The sequence below is a fragment of the Thalassophryne amazonica genome, chromosome 8 (assembly GCF_902500255.1).
Source record: "Thalassophryne amazonica chromosome 8, fThaAma1.1, whole genome shotgun sequence".
Taxonomy (NCBI): Eukaryota; Metazoa; Chordata; class Actinopteri; order Batrachoidiformes; family Batrachoididae; genus Thalassophryne; species Thalassophryne amazonica.
In genome coordinates, this window is record NC_047110.1 from 94480996 (window position 1) to 94502555 (window position 21560).

At 41.3% G+C, this 21560-nt stretch overlaps 1 protein-coding gene across 1 annotated transcript in view; it reads left to right on the forward strand.

Annotated features, from left to right (window-relative positions):
- fnbp4 (formin binding protein 4) overlaps positions 1-21560 on the forward strand; it is a 43850-nt gene that overhangs the window by 16813 nt on the left and 5477 nt on the right. The window contains 16 exon segments of the mRNA XM_034177014.1: positions 4789-4919; positions 5241-5418; positions 9256-9403; positions 14699-14792; positions 14897-15229; positions 15363-15555; positions 17452-17570; positions 17645-17702; positions 17705-17748; positions 18023-18156; positions 19137-19249; positions 19252-19299; positions 19398-19702; positions 19836-19953; positions 20548-20662; positions 20664-20751. Coding sequence (XP_034032905.1) covers positions 4789-4919; positions 5241-5418; positions 9256-9403; positions 14699-14792; positions 14897-15229; positions 15363-15555; positions 17452-17570; positions 17645-17702; positions 17705-17748; positions 18023-18156; positions 19137-19249; positions 19252-19299; positions 19398-19702; positions 19836-19953; positions 20548-20662; positions 20664-20751 — 2219 coding nt within the window.

The following is a 21560-nucleotide window of genomic DNA, read 5'->3' on the forward strand; positions in this document are numbered from 1 at the left end:
GCTATGTTTGTTTATTAGTTTTCTTTCTTTGAAATAATATCTACCTTCTCTGTATTTACATAGCAGTCTCTTCTCCTGTCTTTTTCTTCACTGTCTCTGTTTCACACTTTCCTCTCTGCCTGTCATGCACCTCCCAAGTCCTTCTGTTGGGTCTAAACACCTCCTCCTCGTACCTACTCTTCACATTAATCTTGTATGTCAGCCAGCCTGCAAGCCCTCACAGCTTTGCCTGCAACTCCCCGCTTACTTTCCGCTCTCCCACACACCAATCTTCAAAAGCTTTATACACAAAAATTATTAAAAACAACTTTCTATATATCTCTATCTAGACTTCTGCCACTTTTCACTCCGCGGCTTTAAACAACCTTTTTAATCACTTAACACCAATGTGTTCTGTTTAAATATGTATCTCTTCTTCACGTTAGACAGCTGCCAGCAACTCATATATTATTTATTTATTCATTTTTTTCTTAACAAGCTACTCTTTGAGCGTACAATATTTCATTTACTTCTACGCCTTACCGCGCCTCGCGTGCGTATCCTGTGCCTTTCTGCACTTTCTTCTACTTTTTTTTCCACTTACTGAGCTCCTCGTGAGCTTAATGTGCCTTTGCACTGAAAATACTCTTTTTCTTTTCTTATAAAAAAAAACTCATATTACTGTATACTTAATTACTTATTCTTCTCCCACGCCCCACAAGCGTGTATTTGGTGCCTTACTGCACTATTTTCTGCTTCATTAATTCTCATGTATTCTGCACTAACTCTCTATTTATTTTATATTTTTTTTTGTTTTTCTCTTTTCTTCAAAAATGACATCCTTTATTGAGCTCTTTTACTTACTGTCAGCTGTGCTACTTTGCACTTTTCTCTTTAAATCTCTATCACGTACGGTATTTCTACTGCGCCCCCTCAGGCGCTTATCTTGTGCTTCCTCTGCACGTATTCTCTGTTAAACTCTTTTTCTCACTTATTTCACTTCAGTCTCTGTTAAACTCTTTAAATAACCTTGTATTACCTTGTATCTATTTGTCAGTATACTCCCCTAAATTAACCCCTACAGCGCATGCTATCAGCCGGCACGTTAGTAACGAATTTCAACACCAATTATTCCCCAAGCATCCAGGTTAGTTCTCCACGCACTCTTTTCCGCACCAGAGTTCATGAACATTCCTGACCTTTCACTCACACAGACATTCTTTTTCCCGGGAACACACACACCTTCTGAGCATTTTATCTACAAGGCCTGATAATTTTCAATCTTATCTTTTTTTTAGTCTCTTATCAATTTTCTTAGTCCAGGTTCTTTTGGGTAAGAGGCAATTAAAAAATATCACCTGTCAACTTGGGCGGAAATCCCGACTCACTCCTCCAGATCGTGCAGAAGTTACAAAAGGTTTCTGCTTACCTTTTAGTCGTGATCACTGTTATTTATGGTCTGGAGGGATGAGCTGGACTGCCCCAGGCTGCCGGAATGCCCCTGGACTCTCCTGAAGCTGGCTCGCCAAGTTCTGTCGTGGTTCGTCTTTAGTCTTCTCGGGATGTCGTCTTTTAGATAACACAAACTAATTGCAAGTGATATGCTAGAAAAGGACACAACACTTTAGAATAATTCAGCCTTAAGCAAGATAAAATGCACAGAGTTTTTAAGTTTATTTAAGCCTTCGACACAGAGCTTAGACAAACTGAGTCCTCTAGAGAGACTGAATATGTGACAACCGCGCTCATCTATTTATTGGAGACCCGCGGGCATCGCTCCTCCTTCGACTTTTTTATTTATTTCATTCCCAAGACATGGTTTTCTATTGGAAGCGTCCTCTAGTGAACCCTAAGCAGGTGTTAGGCCATTATTTCAATGTGACAAACGCTCCCATTAAAACGTGAAGGATTTACAACTGATTTTTTTAAAAGACCTTCAGCCACAGGTGCAGCTGGCCTGAGGCCCCCCCGCATGTGGCCTCAGCCACAGGTGCAGCTGGCCTGAGGCCCCCGCACGTGGCCTGCGGGAAAGCACCTAAAAGGCCTTGGAAAGCCCCTGACAGACTGAATGACTAATAGAGCCCTTTTTTTGGGGTTGAACACCTGCTAGTTCAGCCAGAGGACATACAGTTCGGATCAGGACACTTGATAGTTCATCATAGTTCAAATAAGGACCTAAAAATTCTTCTACATTACATCAGACATGCTTGAACCCTCGTGGGCATGCGAGAGTTTTTTCACGCCTGTCGGTTACGTCATTCGCCTGTGGGCAGTCTCTGAGTGAGGAGTGGCCCACCCTCTCGTCGATTTTTTTTCATTGTTTAGGAATGGCTCAGAGACTGCTGCTTTGTTTGATCAAAATTTTTTCAAAACTGTAAGGCACAACTGAGTGGACACCATTCGATAAATTCAGCTGGTTTTCGGTAAAAATTTTAACGGCTGATGAGAGATTTTGGTCTGGTAGTGTCGCCGTAAGGACGGCCCACGGCGCCTGACGGCGATCTGCGCTTCGAGGCGGCAGCGTCTCGCAGTTTCAAGTTGAAAACTTCCACATTTCAGGCTCTGTTTACCCAGGAAGTCGTCAGAGAACACAGAACTTTCAGAAGAAGTCGGCATGAGGAGTTTATTCGGACATTCCATTGTTAACGGACATTTTGTAATGAAAGAACGTGCGGGCAGAGTCGCATGTCGGGCCGGACCCGACCGCGGGGGGTCGCGACAGGAAAAACACCTCCGTTGGAAACCTAACGGACAAGTTGGAACATGCCCAAGCTGTTAAACAATTTCTCAGTTACTCACTTGTTGAAAGCCATCAAAAGCCACCTGAATTTTACAAATGGTTTTCAACACGGAGGTGTTTTTCCTGTCGCGGCGCACACAGATTCACCGAGTCGTCACGGAAATGACTCGGCGAATTTGCGCACGTCTTTCATTACAAAATGTCCTTAAACAGTGGAATGTCCGCATAAACTCATGCCTCTTCTGAATCTTCTCTGTTCTCTCACGACGTCCTGGGTCAACAGAGCCTTAAATTAGGATGATTTCAGCTTGAAACAGGCCGACAACGGCGCCTGGAAGCGCTGCAGGATGTCCCGCTCCGTGGGAAGTCCTTACAGCAACAGAAACACCCCATAATCTCTCATCAGCCGTTAAACTTTTCACCGAAAACCAGCTGAATTTCTCAAATAGTGTCCACTCGGATATTCCTCACAGGTCCAGAAAAAAGTTTGATAAAGCAACGCGCGCCGTCTCGAGCAGCATGTGAAACAAAGGAATTCAGCCGAGAGGGCGGGACCACATCTCACTCAAGGCCTGCCCACAGGGAAATGACGTCACCGACACAAAAACTCGCGCATGCGCACCAGGTTTCAAGCATGATTGGTGTAATCGCATGTCGATCAAATCATATAGGTTTTTTTTTGTTTTTTTTATAAAACTGCAGGTTAGTTTTATAAGATACCTCGTATTTACCTTTTTATGTTAAACTGACTTCTTATGGTCTTCTGAAACAGTTTATAGTTGTATATGTTAAAGTTAGCATTAGCGTCAAATCTATTACAAATTGTAACGTTTACTTATTTCTATTTATGTATTGTAATCATAACCTAATAAACAGTAAAACAAGTTTGTTCAAAAAGTAGTGGGTCTAAACTTATCAAAGCCCTTCCCTGTTTCCTTAAAAGTACTATTGTTAATAACTGATCTGCTGTGGCGACCCCTAACGGGAACAGCCGAAAGACAAAGAAGAAGAAGAAGTTAACAACAATCATAATAATAATTATAGTAATAGCAGCAACAGAAATAATAATAGTAATGCTGCAATACAATTTTAGAAAAAGACAAAGACAAAAAATAACCTGACAACAGAAAACATTAAACCAACTAACAATGAACATAAATAAATAGAAATAAATAAGGGTTTCCTGTGAACACCTGGTGACGCTCACACCCCTACTTCATCCCTGTATCCTGTGAAAACGCATTCTTTATATTTTGTTTTAAAATGTTGAATGTTTGGATGCTGCTTTAACTCCTCACCCACACTGTTCCACAGTCTCACACCACATAATAAAATGCAGAATCTTGTTTGTATGGATGTTCTTAATTTTAAAGTTGCTTTTCCCCGCTTAATTAATATCCCTTCTTTTGAGCTCTGAACAATTTTGGTATGTTTTTTGGTAAAATATATTTTTTTGCTTTGTACAAGATCTGTGCTGTTTGGATTTTGCTATGTCTGTTCATTTTAATAGTTTTGACTTTAAGCAGAGTGAGTGAGTATGGTCTTCATAGTGACATTATGAATGGCCCATATTGCCCTTTTTTTGAAGAATAGTTACTGATTTTATTGAACTCATGTATTTAATGCCCCAGATCTCCACACAGTAATTGAAATGCAGTAAGACAATGGAAGAGTGTAGGATGCAGAGTGATTTGTGATCCAGAACATGTTTTGCTTTGTTTAACACTGAAATACTTCTACAATTTGGTTTGTATATATTTCATGTGTAGTTTCCAACTGATTTTCTCATCTGTTATTGCCCCAAGAAATTTATTTTCATTAACTCTTTCAGTCTTTCAAGTTCAAGGGTTTTTTTTTTTTGTTTTTTTTGTTTTTTCTTACCAAAATGATTGCTCACTCACTGGAGTTTATGGTCTGGAATAGCCCCAGATTGCATTTCAGCGCTTCTAGAATTAAAAAAATTCTTGATCCTCCATTTTGGGTTTCAGCTTTTTTTTGTTATTGTTGTTGTTTTTCACCACTTTCATCCTTGATATGACTAAACAAAACTTACATTGTCTCAAACGTAGAAGGACTGTCCTTGCTTGGAGCCTATGAGGACAGTGATGAAGATGATGTTGGAGACTCCCAACGTTCATCTGCAAAAGTTCAACATAACCAGTCGGCTGACATTGATAGTACGCTGGCAGATTTCATGGCGGTGAGCATAATTTACTTCTTGTGCCAATTTTGCTGTGAAAACTGGATCTTGAAAGGATGATCAGTTTGAAACTCAGTGAATGCATCTATTGTTGTTATCCCTGAGTATGCTTTCCATTTCATGTAAAGTATAGATTCAGATGGACATTATGTTTCTGGGCTAAAACGGAAAAGGCAGACAGTGCAAGAGTGCAGTGTGTATGTAGATACAGAGTTGTGAAGAAATTGACATTATAATGATAAGGTTAATCAATAATTTGGTGTTGATGACAAGCAATGGAGAGTCTTTAAATTGTGCCTTATTTTACATGACATGGCACAGGAAATTGATGCCATCACTACTCAGCCAAGTTCAGAAGATGTAGCATCTCATCCTTCAGAGCCAACTGGGACCCAACCTGGACCTGACATCAATACTCAGCAACCAGCTGCCAGTGAAGGCCAGGATCAGACCGCAGATGCTCAATTTGAGTATAATACTCAGTACTCATTAGTTGGAGGTAATTTTGTGTTGTGTGGAACCATGTTTAGTGGCCTTTAGGGCTGCAGCTATCAATTATTTTAGTAATAGAGTATTCCATTATGGTGATTAAGCGAGTAATTTTTAGTGTGGGCATTGGCGAGCACACCTGCAGATGGATCATAGACTTTCTCACCAACCGTCTGCAGTCAGTCAGGATGGGGTCCCACCACTCTTCAGCGCTGACAGTAAGCACTGGGGCCCCTCAGGGCTGTGTGCTCAGCCCCATGCTGTACACTTTGTACACCCATGACTGTACACCAACCCACAGCAGCAACATCGTTGTCAAATTTGCGGATGACACTACTGTGGTTGGGCTGATTCATAACAACGATGAGACAGCCTACAGAGACGAGGTCCTGAACCTCACTTGGTGCTCCCTAAATAACCTGCCTGGCACTTAACTCCTCAAAGAAAAAGGAGTTGGTGCTAGATTTTAGGCGGAGGAGGGAGGACCCCCCCCCCTTCTCATTCAGGGAGACACCGTAGAGAGGGTCAGTGGCTTCATGTTCCTGGGAACGTACATTTCTCAGCACCTGACATGGGGCACCAACACCAGTGCCCTTGTAAAAAGGGCACAGCAGTGTCTGTACTTTTTAAGGTCACTGAGGAAGGTCAACCTGTCATAGGAACTGCTGCTGTCCTTCTATAGGTGTTCTGTAGAGAGCGTCCTCACCAACAACATCTTGGTGTGGTACAGGAGCTGCTCTCAGGCTGACAAGAAGGCTCTGGAGAGAGTCAGGAAGTCAGCACAGAACATCATAGGAGTGCAGCTGTCCTCTCTGTCAGGCATCTATAATACCAGATGTCTGCGCAGAGCCAGAAGCATCAGCTTTGATGGTTCACACCCCGGGCGCAGCCTGTTCTCATTGCTGCCCTCAGGAAAGAGGTACCGGTCCATCAAGGCCCGCACATCCAGACTCACCAACATGTTCTACCCAAGTGTAATACGGGTATTGAATGCACATTAGCCTTCAGTCTGCACAATTCATTGCATTTATTTTTTATAACGGTGAATGCAATGCATAGTTCAGACTTCTATTTATATACACCTACTGGCTCCTTTGTAAATACATGTATATATTCTTATTTGTCTTTTTATATTTATATTTTTTATATTTACTTTTACACCTTTGCACTACGGGAGTTGTCTTTTAATTTCGTTGTACCTTGTGTATAATGACAATAAAAAGCATTCTATTCTAATTGGATAAAAAGTACTTTTGCATTTTTAAACAACATCAGTAGTCCAGGGCTCTCCCTAAGCAATGGCACGGTGTCGTTGCGCCACCACGCAGATTGTCAAATTTAGTGTATCCCTTTCTGTTTTCCTGGGTAACTATTTATTTTTTCACGTCTTTACAAGTTTTGTATCTTTCCCAGAGTCAGTAGCTCAGCCCTCCCCTGACACCGGATCGTAAGCACAGATCGTTAGCTAATGATGGGATGATGATACCTCAAGGAGTGTATTGACACACTACACAAACTGTGTTGACACTGTGTTGGTCACTCAATAGTGACCCCTGCAGTAGTAATAAAATCATTGCAGGTAAATAAAATGAAAATAAGATGGAAAAGCTAACGTGCTGCAAACGCAACATCAGCCTGTGAAATAGTTAATTGCCAGTCCTCTACTTAAAATTTGATCTCATCATTGCACAATTTCATGTGCTCAATTTGTGTGTAGAGTTAAGCTGTTCATGAGAAGAGTTTAAAATTTGCTTAAAACCTTGTTTGTGTAAATGCTAAACTGAGTTGGTTTGTAAAATATAGCAAATTTGTAATAAAACTCGGAGTTAAAATTTGTAACTGAGGTATGGAAATTTGTTAACTTAAGTGTTAAAACATACGAAATAAAAGACTAAAAATAGATTCATTTATGCATTTTTATTGAGGAACAAAGGTTTCTGAAGTGTCTTTGCTCCAAGGCGATTGATTTCTCCTCTTACACACCAGTTCCCCTGCCTTAGAAAAAAACTCTTTCACAGGGTACAGATGAAGATGTGAGCATAAAAATTTCAGTGCAAGTTGATAAAGGTGTTGCTATGTTTTCTGGTTATTCTTCCAGTATTGTAAAGGAGTAAAAACATATCTAATTGGAAAAATAACAGTAAACAAAGCCCAAAGGAGAAAAGGATTTACCTTATTTGGCGTCAAAAGATCAAAATTATTCCAGACTGGGGAAACGTCTTTGAACGACCCATGAAGTCAGTGGAACAATTTGAGGGCAAGCAAAACATGTCGATACAGTTTGTTTCCTTATAAACACAATTTGGCACGGCGCAGTCGAACGAGACAGTTCCTGTATCGGTCACATGATTTTTTTCTTAAAGCGATACATGCACCAATACAGGGTTTCACTCTTGTGTGCTCGGCACAGTGTTGACACACCAGTGTTGTTCATCCCATCACTATCGTTAGCATCGTAATCCTCAGTCAGTCAGGCTGCACATGAGCGTGAGCACAGCCTTTGAAAAACTGGTCTCTGGGAGGAGTGTGACAATTTACCCAAACTGACTCCAAATTACTTTTATTTATTTTCGGAAATGCGCTCCGTTCTCAAAACAGTACATGAAACACTCTTATGCACATGCTGTAGTCCTTTTCTGTTTTGTTTTTTTCTTTCTTTCTTTGGCGGACCTTACAGTGCCACACACAGGCCTGGCATATGTACTACAACATTAAACGGAGCTTTGAGGCTCAGAATTTGCCTCAGAACAGTTTTTAATAATAATACTAATAGTTTCAGCCCTACTGGCCTTATAAGAAATCTTGCTTCTTAAACTGGTTCTTTGTGATATGTATTTTGTGTGTATGGTGCATCCAGAAAGTATTCACAGCACTTCATGTTTTCAACATTTTTTGTGTTACAGCCTTACTCCAAAATGGAGTAAATTCACCCCCCCCCCCCCCCCAAAAAAAAAATCTACTCAGAACACCCTGTAATGATGACATGGAAAAAGTTTTTTGTTTTTGAGATTTTGCAAATTTATTAAAAATAAAAAAAGCCTAAGAAATCATATGTACATAAGTATTCACACCCTTTGCTCAATACTTTGATGCATCTTTTGAAGATCATGTCACAACCTTGGTGCATCTCTATTTGGGCAGTTTTGCTCATTTGTCTTTGTAGTAACTCTCAAGCTCCATCAGGTTGGATGGTGAGAGTTGGTGCACAGCTGTTTTCACATCTCTCCAGAGATGTTCAATCAGATTCAGTTCTGGGCTCTGGCTGGACCACTCAAGGAAATTCACAGAGTTGTCCTGAAGCCACTCCTTTGATATCTTGGCTGTGTGCTTAGGGTCATTGTCCTGCTGAAAGATTAACCGTTGCGCCAGTCTGAGGTCAAGAGCACTCTGGAGCAGGTTTTCATCCAGGATGTCTCTGTACATTATTGCATTCATATTTCCCTCAATCTTGATTAGTCTTCAAGTTCCTGTCACTGAAAAACATCGCAACAGCATGATGATGCCACCACCATGCTTCACCTGAATGACTCTCAGTCCATGAGAAACAAAATTCTCTGGTCTGATGAGACAAACATTGAACCTCTTTGGAGTGAATGCCAGGCATCGTTTTTGGAGAAACCAGGCAATGCTCATCACCTAGCCAATACCATTCCTACAAATAAATAGATGGGGATATTGAACAGCAGTTATTGCACGTTTGTATTCCAGCACAGTGGATATTGCACAGATAATAAAGCGTATATTGCACATGTTGAGATCCATGTGTGCAATATACACTTTATTATTATTATTATTATTATTATTATTATATTTTCTCTGAGGCACATTAATTTAACCTTTATTCTAGCGGACCTTGAGATGGGAGACTGGCAGGAGGTTTGGGATGAAAACTCCGGCTGCTATTATTACTGGAACACCCTGACCAATGAGGTGTCCTGGGAGCTACCACCTTATTTAGCCGACCAGTTGCAAAACTTGGCACAGTATGCCAGCAGGTAAGTGTGGTACAACACTGACTTGAGTGTCAACGCTGAATACAACATCACTAAGGTTTCTAAAAAGATGCAGGTTGACGCAGGTTCCAATCAAGTATTAAAGTGTCCTTAAAGAACATGTTGCACAGAAATCATAACTTAGATTTAGGCTGTTTAGTGACCATTCAGTGATACACTGGAATTACTTTGTGTACTTCCATGACCGGTCTCAAAGTATGTAGCATTTTCAACAAACAGCTACGTAGACTGCTGAAAACGCAGTAAAGAAGTCATCAGGCACGGCTCATGTGCAATTGCCAGCCAGAGAATAATTTCCAGGTCCACTCCATCAAAGAGATCCCAACTGGCACTGTCACGCACAGATGGTGCATGATCGCCAGCAGGAGAACAATGTCCATGTTCACGCCATCAAAGAGGTCCCAGCAAAGTTCTTTCACGATTCTGGCACATTAGACAGAAAGACCATTGTCATCTGAAAATAATGTATTCCTACTTTTTCCAATGTAAGAAATATGTTTGCATGTTCAGGCAGCCTGTAAAAACAGTGTCATGGAGACGTGCATGTTCATGGTGGCAGTAAAGGAACGTCTTCGGGGTTCTCCGCAGGATTTCTTCCTCAACATAATGAAATGGAAAAATCACTTTAAAAAGCTGGGGTTCGTGGGATGCTTAGGCTTCGCACCCCCAAAGCTTTTGCATTATGGGCTTATAAAGGGCCTTCTTTGTCAGTCTAAATATACCAAAACCTGAAGTCCAGATGGAAGAACAGAACTTTGCACTTCAAAATGTGAAGGAAGTGTCTCCAAAAACCACCAATTTGAGGTTGAAGTTGCTGAGGACACCTTCGTCTGGTTAAATGTGCTGAGAGTCCAGCTCACCTGTAATCTCTGCAAACTCACAGCTGCTGCTGTGCTTAAAGTATGAATTCATCATTTCCTGTTACCACCAGGGGGCGCTATGAGTTTGGTGAGAAGTTAATATATGTGGATGTTCAGGGCGGAGCCCTCGTAATGTCCAGCAAGTTTGAAGGATCTACGATGAAGTATGAGGGCGTGACAGCTGTTTGAAGTGAAATGGCGTGCTCCAAAACGTTTGCCAAAGTTGCCAAAGTTTGACGAACCCTTTCTTTTCTTTTATTTGCGCTTGAAAATTATTTTGGGGGACTTTTTCATATGCCCGTTTGATTGAGTGGTGTTGCATTGAAAGTCTACTGTCGTTCGCCTCCGGTGTACCGTCGCAGGCTACGGAGGCGAGACCCGCAAAGAATTCAAGTCATTAAAACGATATAAACCTCTCTCAGCGGCCACGGAGCTCTGCGGCTCCGATTACCGAGATGTGCGGCGCTGCGGATTTTGCCGCAAGTCTGTCCTTGCGAGCAACAGGTGTCACCGGCTGCTTCGCATTAAAACGGCGAGAGTAGTCTCTGGACTTGTGCCAAGGCTGCACCATTCAGTAGAAAGAGCCGTGTCTGCAGCTGCACAGCAGACACGGGGGTGTGAGTGGCCCGTGGCGGAATTTAACGAGCGCATGCACTCGTTAAGCGCAGCGGAGGCGGAGAGAGAGGAGTGGGGGAAGAATGTCGCCCGCTGTCGATGTCGCCGCTGATCTGAGCATGTATCATGTATCAGAGCTGTATCTCACATTCATTGCAGCTTACTTTTGGATGTTGAAACCAGGATGTGTATAACAGTAACATTACTAACAAATAAAATCAATTTCAATGCGGGATCGCACTGAAGGCGGGAGCGCGTCGTCTTGTCCCTGACGTCATGGAAATTATCCGGATGTACAAACTGTTTTCACAGAGGGCTAAATTTTAGCTGCAAATTTGTCATTTTTAAACGAAGATTTCTCCGCTGAATTACAAATTTGGGCTTACAGATTTACTTTACTGCATTCATAAGGGTCTTATAAATACATATCAGCTATTTCTTTCTGAAATCTGACCACATTTATTTCAATGCAGGTCTCCTTTAATGATTCCCTTATCGGCCCTTCAGAGTGGCCGTTGTTTTTGAGGGTGTTTGTTGGGAAAATGATCATTTCTGTACGTTGATTACAGACCCTGCAGTGGCTCTGTAATCAACTGCTTCTGCAGCGCAACTTCACTTTGAAGCGTGAACCAATGAAGCAGTGCTTTGGTTCTTTGATTCGCTGCTCTTCAGAAGTGCAAGCCTGCTTCTTAACCCCTCTCAAAGCCATTAAAATATGTCAATCGTGGGTCACTTTTGTGTGGATTAAAGTCACTAACTGGGACTCTTGTTGCAGTCAAGAAACAAAAATCGTCCTCCATTCCCTTGACACAGCTCCGCTGCGTGGCTCTCTGCCAAGATAGAGTGCGGTCGGAATTAATTACTTCAAACCAAATTTCCACTTTAAATAAAATGACACCTCTTTCCAAACGCTGTAATACAGACAATAAGCTACAATTGACTAAAACTTTTTTCCTCCCAAAATGAGACATCCTGCATTCTTTATGAATTACATTCTGACGTGCAGCACAGCCAGCTGCAAGAGCTCAGCTCAGATGTGTGGAAAGACATTCATGCCATTAAAGTCTGAAAGTAAATGCTTTTGACAAAAACTACAGATTTTGTTTATTTCTATTTATGTCCACAGATCAAGGATCCACCATGTAGAGTTTATTTATGTCTAGGGTTTAAGGATCCAGTGACCAATTTCATCCTCGCAGGGTGTTCAAATACTTATTTTCCCCACTGTATGTATGTATGTATATACGTGTGTGTGTATATATATATAATATATATATATGGTGTCTTTTTATCCTGCTTGAAATGCATATATGAATGAAGTAATCTACCAGACTTAAAATGTATACATTACTTTCATGCTGTTTTGTCTAAAAATAAATGCTTAATTAGCACTTTAATCACAGTACAGTAATCAGAAATAAATCTTGAAGTAAAAAAAAAAAAAAATCACAACAATTTTATTTAGTAAACTGCTGTATATAAACTAGCAGTTGTGATGGTCCTGACACACATTTCTACACTGTTCTGTTTTTGGCCTGATGCCTCTTTTGGCTTTAAAGTAAGGCTGTAACAAAAGGGTTGGTAAGGTTAGACCTTACTTGTGTGAAGCGCCTTGAGGCAGTTTATGATTTGGCACAATATAAATGAAATAAATTGAAAAGGTGAAAAACAAACAAGCGGTAAAACAAACTGGACGCTGCAACATTGTCTCCCACAGACGTATGGATGCCAGGAAGGAAGAAATAAAGATTTAAAAAAAAACTGTGCCTTTACCTTACAAAATTTGGCTCTCAAAAAAAAAAAACCTACAGCGTGAAACAGCGGATGATTCTCTTCTTACCCGCTAGAGGTGCACCGATCGATCGGGCACCGATCATTATCGGCCGATCACGCCTTGATCAGTTTGATTGGTGATCGGCAAAATGCGCCGATCAAAAGGACCAATCTCAACAGTGCAGGCAGTAGCGCAGGGAGCGCTTGGTCCTGTCATGACACGCTTTCCTCTGTGACGTAAACTCATTTTGACTTCTGATATGAGCTGGACGGACAAGGAGAGCAGTCACCATCATCTAATGTAGTCCATGTCCGTCCAGCTCATATCAGAAGTCAAAATGAGTCAAATGGCTCTGAGAGCTCTAAATAGACTGCTGTGTAATGAATGGAACCACACTGCCATCTAGTGGATATCCAGTGTGCATGAGTGTGTATTTGTGAATCAGTAGGCATTTTGATTTTGTTTATTTTTTTCATGAGTGTAGAGGTACAGAGAGTACAAAGAAGCTTTGTTCATTTGATTTGCTTATATTGTGAACTGCCATGATACTGGAATTGACAACTAAGTTCGAAATAAAAAAAAATTGATTGATTTGTTTGTGGATCTATGGATTTCGCGAAAAGAATGTCTCAAAATTACGTCACAGGAAAGCAATGAATGCATGTAATTGGTGATCCACAAATGCTGAAAGTCAATTCACATATACAATTTCCAGTTTTACAAATGTAATTTTTTTTTTTTTTTTTTTACAAATTAAGTTTTATATTTGCAAATACATTATTTGCAAAGACCGATTTACAAGTTACAAATATGAAATTTGCATTTGTGGATATCTGAACACATTTGCAAATCAATGATTATTTGTAGATCACCCTGTGTTTATTTACAAATATTAATGAGACAATTTTAACCCCATAGAATGACTATATTTTACATTCTCAACATGCTCTGTAGGCTGTAACCTGAGCAACATGAAACATGGAAAAAAAAAACCTTGCTGGTAGAACAAAGTCAGTGTAATAAAACAAAAGTTGGCAGTTTATTCTAGTGTCTTTATTTGAATGCATGTTTTTTGTTTTCATCATTAAGTTTTAATGCAAAAATAGTCCTATACATTAGACCTATCTTCTTATTTTGGGCATGATTCAAATATGTACTTGATCGGTATCGGCCTTGATCGGTATCGGCAGATCAAAATTTCAGTGATCAGCCTCAAAAATCCTGATCGGTGCACCTCTGTTACTCGCTTCAACAGAGAAGAGTCCGGTAGTGACTTTAATCAGCAGAAAAGTGAGTCACAAATGACATCTTTAAATGGCTTAGACTGAGGTTGATGGAAAAGGATTATTTCTCTAGGCTGATTGTGGACACGCTGGTTCTGATTTAGAAGCAACAGGTCCACAATTAACATAGAGAAATGTCATTTTCCTGCTACACACCCTCGGAAACGTAATGGCCCAATTACAGAGTAATTTTTTTTTAGGCAGCAGCGTAACTGTTATCATGCTGGCGAGAACCCTGGTCCTGCGACACAGACAGGAGAGTCAGCACGTGTTAGGATCCAAAACCCGACACTCTCAAAAAATTAAGAGTTTTGGGGTGTTGTCTCCTCTCTGTACATCCTTTGTAAATCTGAGCCATTACGTTTCGAATGAAAGCTTGGAAGCTTTGTTATCGGAGGTAGCAGTGTTCGTTTCACTCTGTCGGATATTGGGATGTTTTTGCATTTGCTAAAATGTACGTCACACACTAAGAAACGGTAAGAAATGCCGAATAAGATGTTTTCCGGCAATACACCTGCTGTCTCACAGAGCGAGAGGGATAATTAGCTATAAAATACATCAGTGTCCACCAGTTACTACCGCATGTAAAGATAAAGATAAACTTTATTGAAAAAACACAAGGTGGGTGCAGGTAGCGGAGAATGTACGCAGATACTTAAAATCATGAATACCTTGAAGTTGTGTTGCTAACTGGGATGTTAAATAACATCTGCCATGTTCTTTAAGCTATTCTTTATTTTTGTAGTATCAATGGCAATGGTACAGCTCATACAGAATCTTACACAGAGGAAGATGCTTCATCTGCTGCAGTCACATCAGTGAAGGAGACCAAGGCAAAGGTCTTGTTCTGTTTGGAATCTAATTTAAGTTTATTAAACCTGACTATAGCTCTTTTTATTTTTCAGTTCTGACTGTATGTGTTTCCGTTGATATGTTTTAAAAGGAGGTAATGGAGAGTGTAGTTGGTCTCACAAGTGAAGAAGAGGAGCGTTGTGGAGTGGCTGCTTCTTTGCTTGGTCCACTGATTCCCTCAGAAGTCAAAGAGGCAGAAGAAAAATGGAGGAAAAGGTTGCTCAAAGGTTTGGAGGACCCTGAAAACTGTGTAGATTCTGATGGAGATGGCCCTCGTCCTCCAGGATCCCCCTGTACCCCTCTGTGTGACGTTAATGTCCAGAACGATCTTTGCACCCAGAAGCAGTCTGAAGAGAACTCTGGTGCTGAGGAGGAGACGGAGGAAGACACAATGGACCTGGAACTGGCTTTGGAGAGGAAAAAGGTTAGTTTTTTTTGTTTGTTTGTTTGTTATACTGCAAAGGTGATGTTTTCATTGTGGTTTGAAATTTGCAACAAATTACTTTCCAGTGATCTTTTGTCATTGTGATTATGTTAACATGATGTGTGATTGCCAGGCTGAGCTACGAGCACTCGAGGAGGGTGATGTGAGTGTTGGGGGTTCCAGTCCTTGTTCTGAGACAAGCCTAGAAGCCTCCATTTCCCGTGTCCTGCTGCTGAAGAAAGCCCGATGGAAGACTTCCTTCATATCTGCTGCTAGCCCTGATTCTAACAGTAGAGGGTCAGACCTGCATGAGAACACAGACACAGGTGAGTGGCCTTATTTATGTGTGCGGCAGGGGGATATTGAATCTTCTTAGGGTCTTGTCACACCTTGGCAATTTAGCCAGTGTATGCCAACAGCCCCATTTCCACTCAGCGGTCCGGGTCAGTACTGTACAGGTTAGAACGGTTAAGTCTGGCTTGGTTTGCATTTCCACCACCGGCAGAACCCTTTTGTTTGACAGGGGGAACACATAAATATTGACGACAGGGTTCTAGCCACAGGTGGCACCACCAGGTACTGCAAATTTCTGCCCAGCTCTCGGGTTCAAATTGGCTGTGCCGCCCAGCATAGGCATTTTGCCTCCATTGCAGGAGGAGGAAGGGGATGGGGGATGTGTGTTTGAGTGTCTCACAGTGCGGTGGCCACACTGCGAGCAGAGTTTTATTTTAAACTTTTCTTTCAAAGTCAGTATCCTCGTAGTGGTTAAACTAAAATACACAGCTGGAGTCCCGTGACACTAACGCTTTTTAAATATGCCTAAAATCTCATTCTGAAGACTCCCTGACACTTGCATGACTTTGATTCACGCGCCAGTACGCAGTGTATCGTACTGGTGAGTAAACACACTGTGAACCGGTGTTAACTGAATGTGAGATCCGCGCCGCCCCATGCAAGTGCGCAAAGAGAATTTTGAAATGTTCAAAAAAATCTCACGCATCAAAGTCATGCAACAGATGTGAAGTGGCTGTGAACGTTGCATGAGCTACTCGCCAACACTACGTGTTGATGCTTGATGGTGCGTGAGATGGCACGTGCAGCTTGTCAAGTTGAGTAAAGAAGTGAACAGTGTGAGTGATTGCGTCAGCGCACCGCATCACAGTGCAGCTCGTCTGAACGATTAGAACGAGATGTTAAAGCTATCATAAACATACTCAAGAAGGAAAGAACATTCAACTGTTTTTCCAAAACAATTACAATATAAACATGACAAATAATTACCTTTTTAGACGCTCCTAATGCTTTCTGCACCTTGTTCAGTGTGCGCTCGAGAAAAGCAGCAGCTAGAGCGCACCTCTGTGATTCCGGAAGCGATTAGGGGTGTTTTCAACAGCTAACTAGGACAGAAAATTATTAATCTGCTACAAAATTATTTTATATATGCAGCGTCCAGTACACAGCGCATGGCAGCCAGTGGAACAAAGCACGGTGTCCAGCTGGGAATACAGCAAGTGGGATCATCATGACGATGTGCACGTATCAGTCGCGCAAGTGTCAGGCCACCTTGAGGATGACGTAACGGTCCTGCTCAGGGACTGAGAACCAGGGGTAAATCATACAGAAAGAGAATGTTGTGGGTGTGAGCGTGCCCTCCACAACACCCCTCGAATAACTGTCCACTTTTGAAGACTTTTTTTTTTTTTTACTACTTCTTCTACTTATAAGTTTAATAACTAATATGTTTAAATCAGTATTACTCTGGGCCTAGGTTTTACTGTAGTTCTGGACTAAGTTTAATTGATGAGCTCTATAAAGATAGGTTTTACTTCATTTAGCTTCTCTGCATAACTAAATTGGGATGTGACGCAATATCCTAATATCAATACCTCGAGGTGCTGGGACTAAGGGCTGGTCCTTGAGACTCACATTTTCAATTCTCATGTGTCCCAAGACTCAGTGGCCAAAACCTCTAATGCAAACCCTGCATTTGACTTTTCTGTATGAGATTAAACCATGAAAACACCTAAACTAACCTATGGGACCGGTGGTGCAGCAGAGTTATCATTGCTTTTAACCAAATGTGACACAAAGCTTTCAGTTCAGTTAATTGTTTGTCACAATGTTATAAGTCACTTTACTATACAATAGTCTGAAAACGTTAATGTGTGCATGCACGGTGTAGTTTAATTGCCAAGTGCTTTGGTCCCTGTTGTGTCCTGTAGTACTTTCCAAAGATCCAGAGAAAGCTGTAGAAGGAGACAAGGAAACAGACATGATTGAGGAGGAGAAAACTGCTTTAAAGACTTCAGTGAAAGAAGAGGTAGAAACACCTGAGCTGAAGGTAATAATATTAGTGTAAGAACTGTGTGTGCACCGTATGCTGTTATAGTAGGTCTTCATATTTTAAAACTGTAGTTTCAGATTGGGGAACTAGGTAACACCTTGACCAGCAAAATGGAGTTCCTGGGAATAAATAAAAGGCCATCTCAAACTTTCAGTTGCTTCTGCTACAAACTGAGGTGAGATGAAGATTCTGTCATAGAATTTGAAATATTTAATGCTTAATTTTGTTCCATCCAGCCATGTACTTCTGCTTAAATTTTTAAATTCTTGCTATAATCTATCAGTGTGTCAGCCTTAAACTTTGCTCTAGATTGGCTTCTGTGTAACTAAATTGTCTTGTGGTTCTCTCTTTTCTCTCCTCCTCCTACTGGTTCTGCCTTTGCCGTCTCTTTTCTCTCCTCCTCCTATTTCATGTGTCCTGTCTCCTTTTGCTTGCATTTATTTTTCCAGACACGAATTGCTGACTGGAGGGAAGGCGCGCTAAATGGAGTCTATCTTCGTCGTAGGTTGCAAGAAGCGGCAGAACACATAAAATATTATGAACTTAACGCCACCCCTAAAGGCTGGTCCTGCCACTGGGACAGGTACGCGCTCCTTAACTTTCACATCTATAAACTCCCTCGCCCCCCAAACAAAATCTTACCGTGTGACTACACCCCCTTCAATGCTGAGAATTCAGACTTGTAACATGACTTGGAAGAAGCTGAACCAGTCCAAGTTGATCAAAATACATGTCAAAAACAGACTCTTCATGTTTCTATGATGCAATCCCGGCACTCTGCCTTTCACGTAAGGAAGCATCCACTCTGGGCCAGCCTGCTTCCTGTTAAATATACCCACCACAGAGCGGACTCCTGTCTCTATTACACAGATGTCTCATCCCCTTCTTGCAAGGCTATTGGTAGACTGATTTGGGGTCCAGTAAGTGGAAAGTTGGGGGTGTAATGATAGGAAGGTTGGTTGCGTGGGAGAACTTTGCACTTTACAGGACTACAGCCCCCAGAATGCAATGCTGAGTGGTGCCCTGGAAGCGACGAGTGTCACCCCCATCAAATAAAAGGTGAAGATGGCGCAGTGGCGGGAATCCAGCAGGTCAGACCAAATCTATTTCATATGTTTTCCTGTTTTGTTTGTTTGTTTTTTTCTTTCTTTTCATTGAGAGAAAATTTTTCCGATGCTTAAATAAAATGTTGCCTGTTTGTATTTTATCGTTTATGATGTTGATGATACTGCTTCCTCCCTGACATCTTCCTTTGTTTGGGAGGGAATGGTTGTCTGAAAAGGATCATTTATGACAACCATGGTGTGAGCTGCTGATTGCTACTTTCAAGACCTAGAGATGATTTGTTTGTTTTATTATTTGTGAGATCAAGGTGGGTTCCCTATCCACGTCCATAATCACACTTTAATTAGGCCCATCTTTTCCGGATGGCTAAAGATGCTGTCCAAATCAACACTCCTCTTCCCAGTTTTGCCCCACTGTACCAGGGTATTATGCCTTTAGCCAGTTTGAAGTCTAGTTGTTGAGGACTGTTGCCCTCTCTTTTGTTGTCCTACTCTTTAGAGAGCACAAGCGGTATTTCTATGTCAACGATCGGACTGGTGTTTCCCAGTGGGATTTCCCAACAGAGGAGGACAAGGAAGATGATGTAAAGGGCAACCAAACCACCCAGACCAGGAATCTAGCCCAGGGGATGCAACGTCTACATCTGCAGGTGGAGTCGCAGGTCGGTCGACTTGCTGTACCTCAGGCTAGTGTGTATAGAAATCCTGCCTGTTTGATGCTGAAATGATGTAGTCTTGTTCTTCAACTTAAATTAAACAGGCCCGCCTATTATTGACGCCCCTGCACCACCAGCACCTCCCCAGCCCAATGCATTCTGGTCTCAATCTCAGCCTCCTCTCCCTGAAAGCCCACCTCCCCCCTCAGAGAAGCCCCCACCTCCCCCTTTACCACCAGATTCGCCATCTCCACCGCCTCCACCTCCTGACAGTGATGGAGAGATCATGGAGGTGGAAATGGAGATGGACGATGATGATGATGATGATGATGACAATGGAGAACCTCCAGCACCGGGAACTGAGGAAGATGACAGTGGGAGGCCTTCATTACCTCCAGGCAGTGCTAAGGTATTGAAGTCATCAGAAGTTCTCTTTTTGGTACAGTTGTTAACACTTTAGTACTTTACTGTGTATAAATTCCGAATGGAAGTGCAGCTGTTACATATGTTTGTTATGTACCTGTTGATCATCATTCAAACAGGTTGTGGAGTCTCTAGGTCCTTTGGGGAAGGGACAGAAGCGTAAAGCCAGTCAGCCTGGTAAAACCTTTACTATTGGAAGCAGTCCTATTCTTTACACCCAGCATGCTGTCTGTGCAGGTGAGAAAATATTACTTGATGTGTAATTTTCCATATATTTTTCATGTACAGTTGGGGTCACAGATGCAGATTACCTGGGGGCCATTTAGACTCTTGCGAGATCCCAGTGGTTCATCCAAATAGATGTTGAAAAATGTGATATCCATAAGTGACACATGACTCTGTGTGAGCAACCTAGATTCTGATTCCACTTCTCCCCAATTCATCGTCATTGTTATAGCTCAATAGCTGCCTCAAACAATTTTTTTGTTTGTTTGTTTGTTTTTTTGTTGTTGTTTGTTTTTTTGGAAATACAACATGGATGATCTCTGAAAACTATTTGTGCTGTTGCATTCTCTTGTTGGCAGTACATACCATTGTTTTCAGACCTGGACAGTTCATAACATTATTTTAAATGGTATAAGTTCACATCCTGTGAAATCATTTTCAGCCTTTTTGCTTTTGTGTGTTTTAAACATTTTGAGATGTAACAACTGTAGTCAAAATAAATATCTGCAGTATGTCGGGTGCATAACTAGTTATGAAACCTTTTTGGTCTTTGTCATCTTGCTCCTTCAGTGTTTTTCTAAAAGCACTGCTGTTCTTTCTCTGCAGCACCTGTAATACCAGTAACTACATTTTGGGGTGTGACAGCTATTCCTGCCTCCTTGGTCCCAACGGAACCTCCAATACCTGTGGCCCACCTGTCCCAGTTCTACCCCCCTCAACCAACTGCCCCCATCATCCCAGCCACCACTTGACCCTCCTGGAGCTAAAGCTGTGTCCACAGACAAAATCAAGAAACAGAAAAAAGATAAGGTGAGCATTAGGACTTACAACTTAATGAAGTGCTGTGGATAATAAATACAGTAAAACTCTCCAAAACCGTCATCGTATAAATCAGATACGTGCACATCACCGTACAAAAGCAAAAGTCCCCATTCTTTTGTATGGTTTCCATGTAATAAACACTGATTATATGGCTGCAACACAATGCTCTGATTGGCTAATTTACGGTTTGATATTTTCCCATATCAGACAGGTTACCATGACAACAAATCCAGAATACGTATCGCATTTGTTAAAAACCAAGTCTGACATGAACATAGTCCATAAACATCTAAACCACATCGGAAAAAAACACACCGATAAAAGTTTACCACCTAACGACTGGACCATTTGTTAGCGAGTTCTTCATGGAGGTGAAGCGAAGATGTCTGGTTCAGGCGCTACCATAAGTTCCCGCATATATATAGTAGCCATATAATGAATGAATGATTAGCCTCACACTCAGTTAATAGTCCTTGAATATACCGGATTTTGATAGTCAATATGGTGACTTATGTGCACCTCAAAAGAAATAAAAGGTTTGAAGTGGATTACGCAGTCTTCATTTCAATACCATGAAGACAAGTTTGTTGTTTTTTATTGTTGTTACTCTTACTGATTTTTATATTACATTTTTTGAAATTATCTACAGTAGTGTTTGTAATAATAGTAGTGCTATGTGACTAAAAAGATTAATCCAGGTTTTAGTATATTTCTTATTGTTACAATGGGAAAACAAGGTACCAGTAGATTCTCACAAATCCAACAAGACCAAGCATTCATGATATGCACACTCTTAA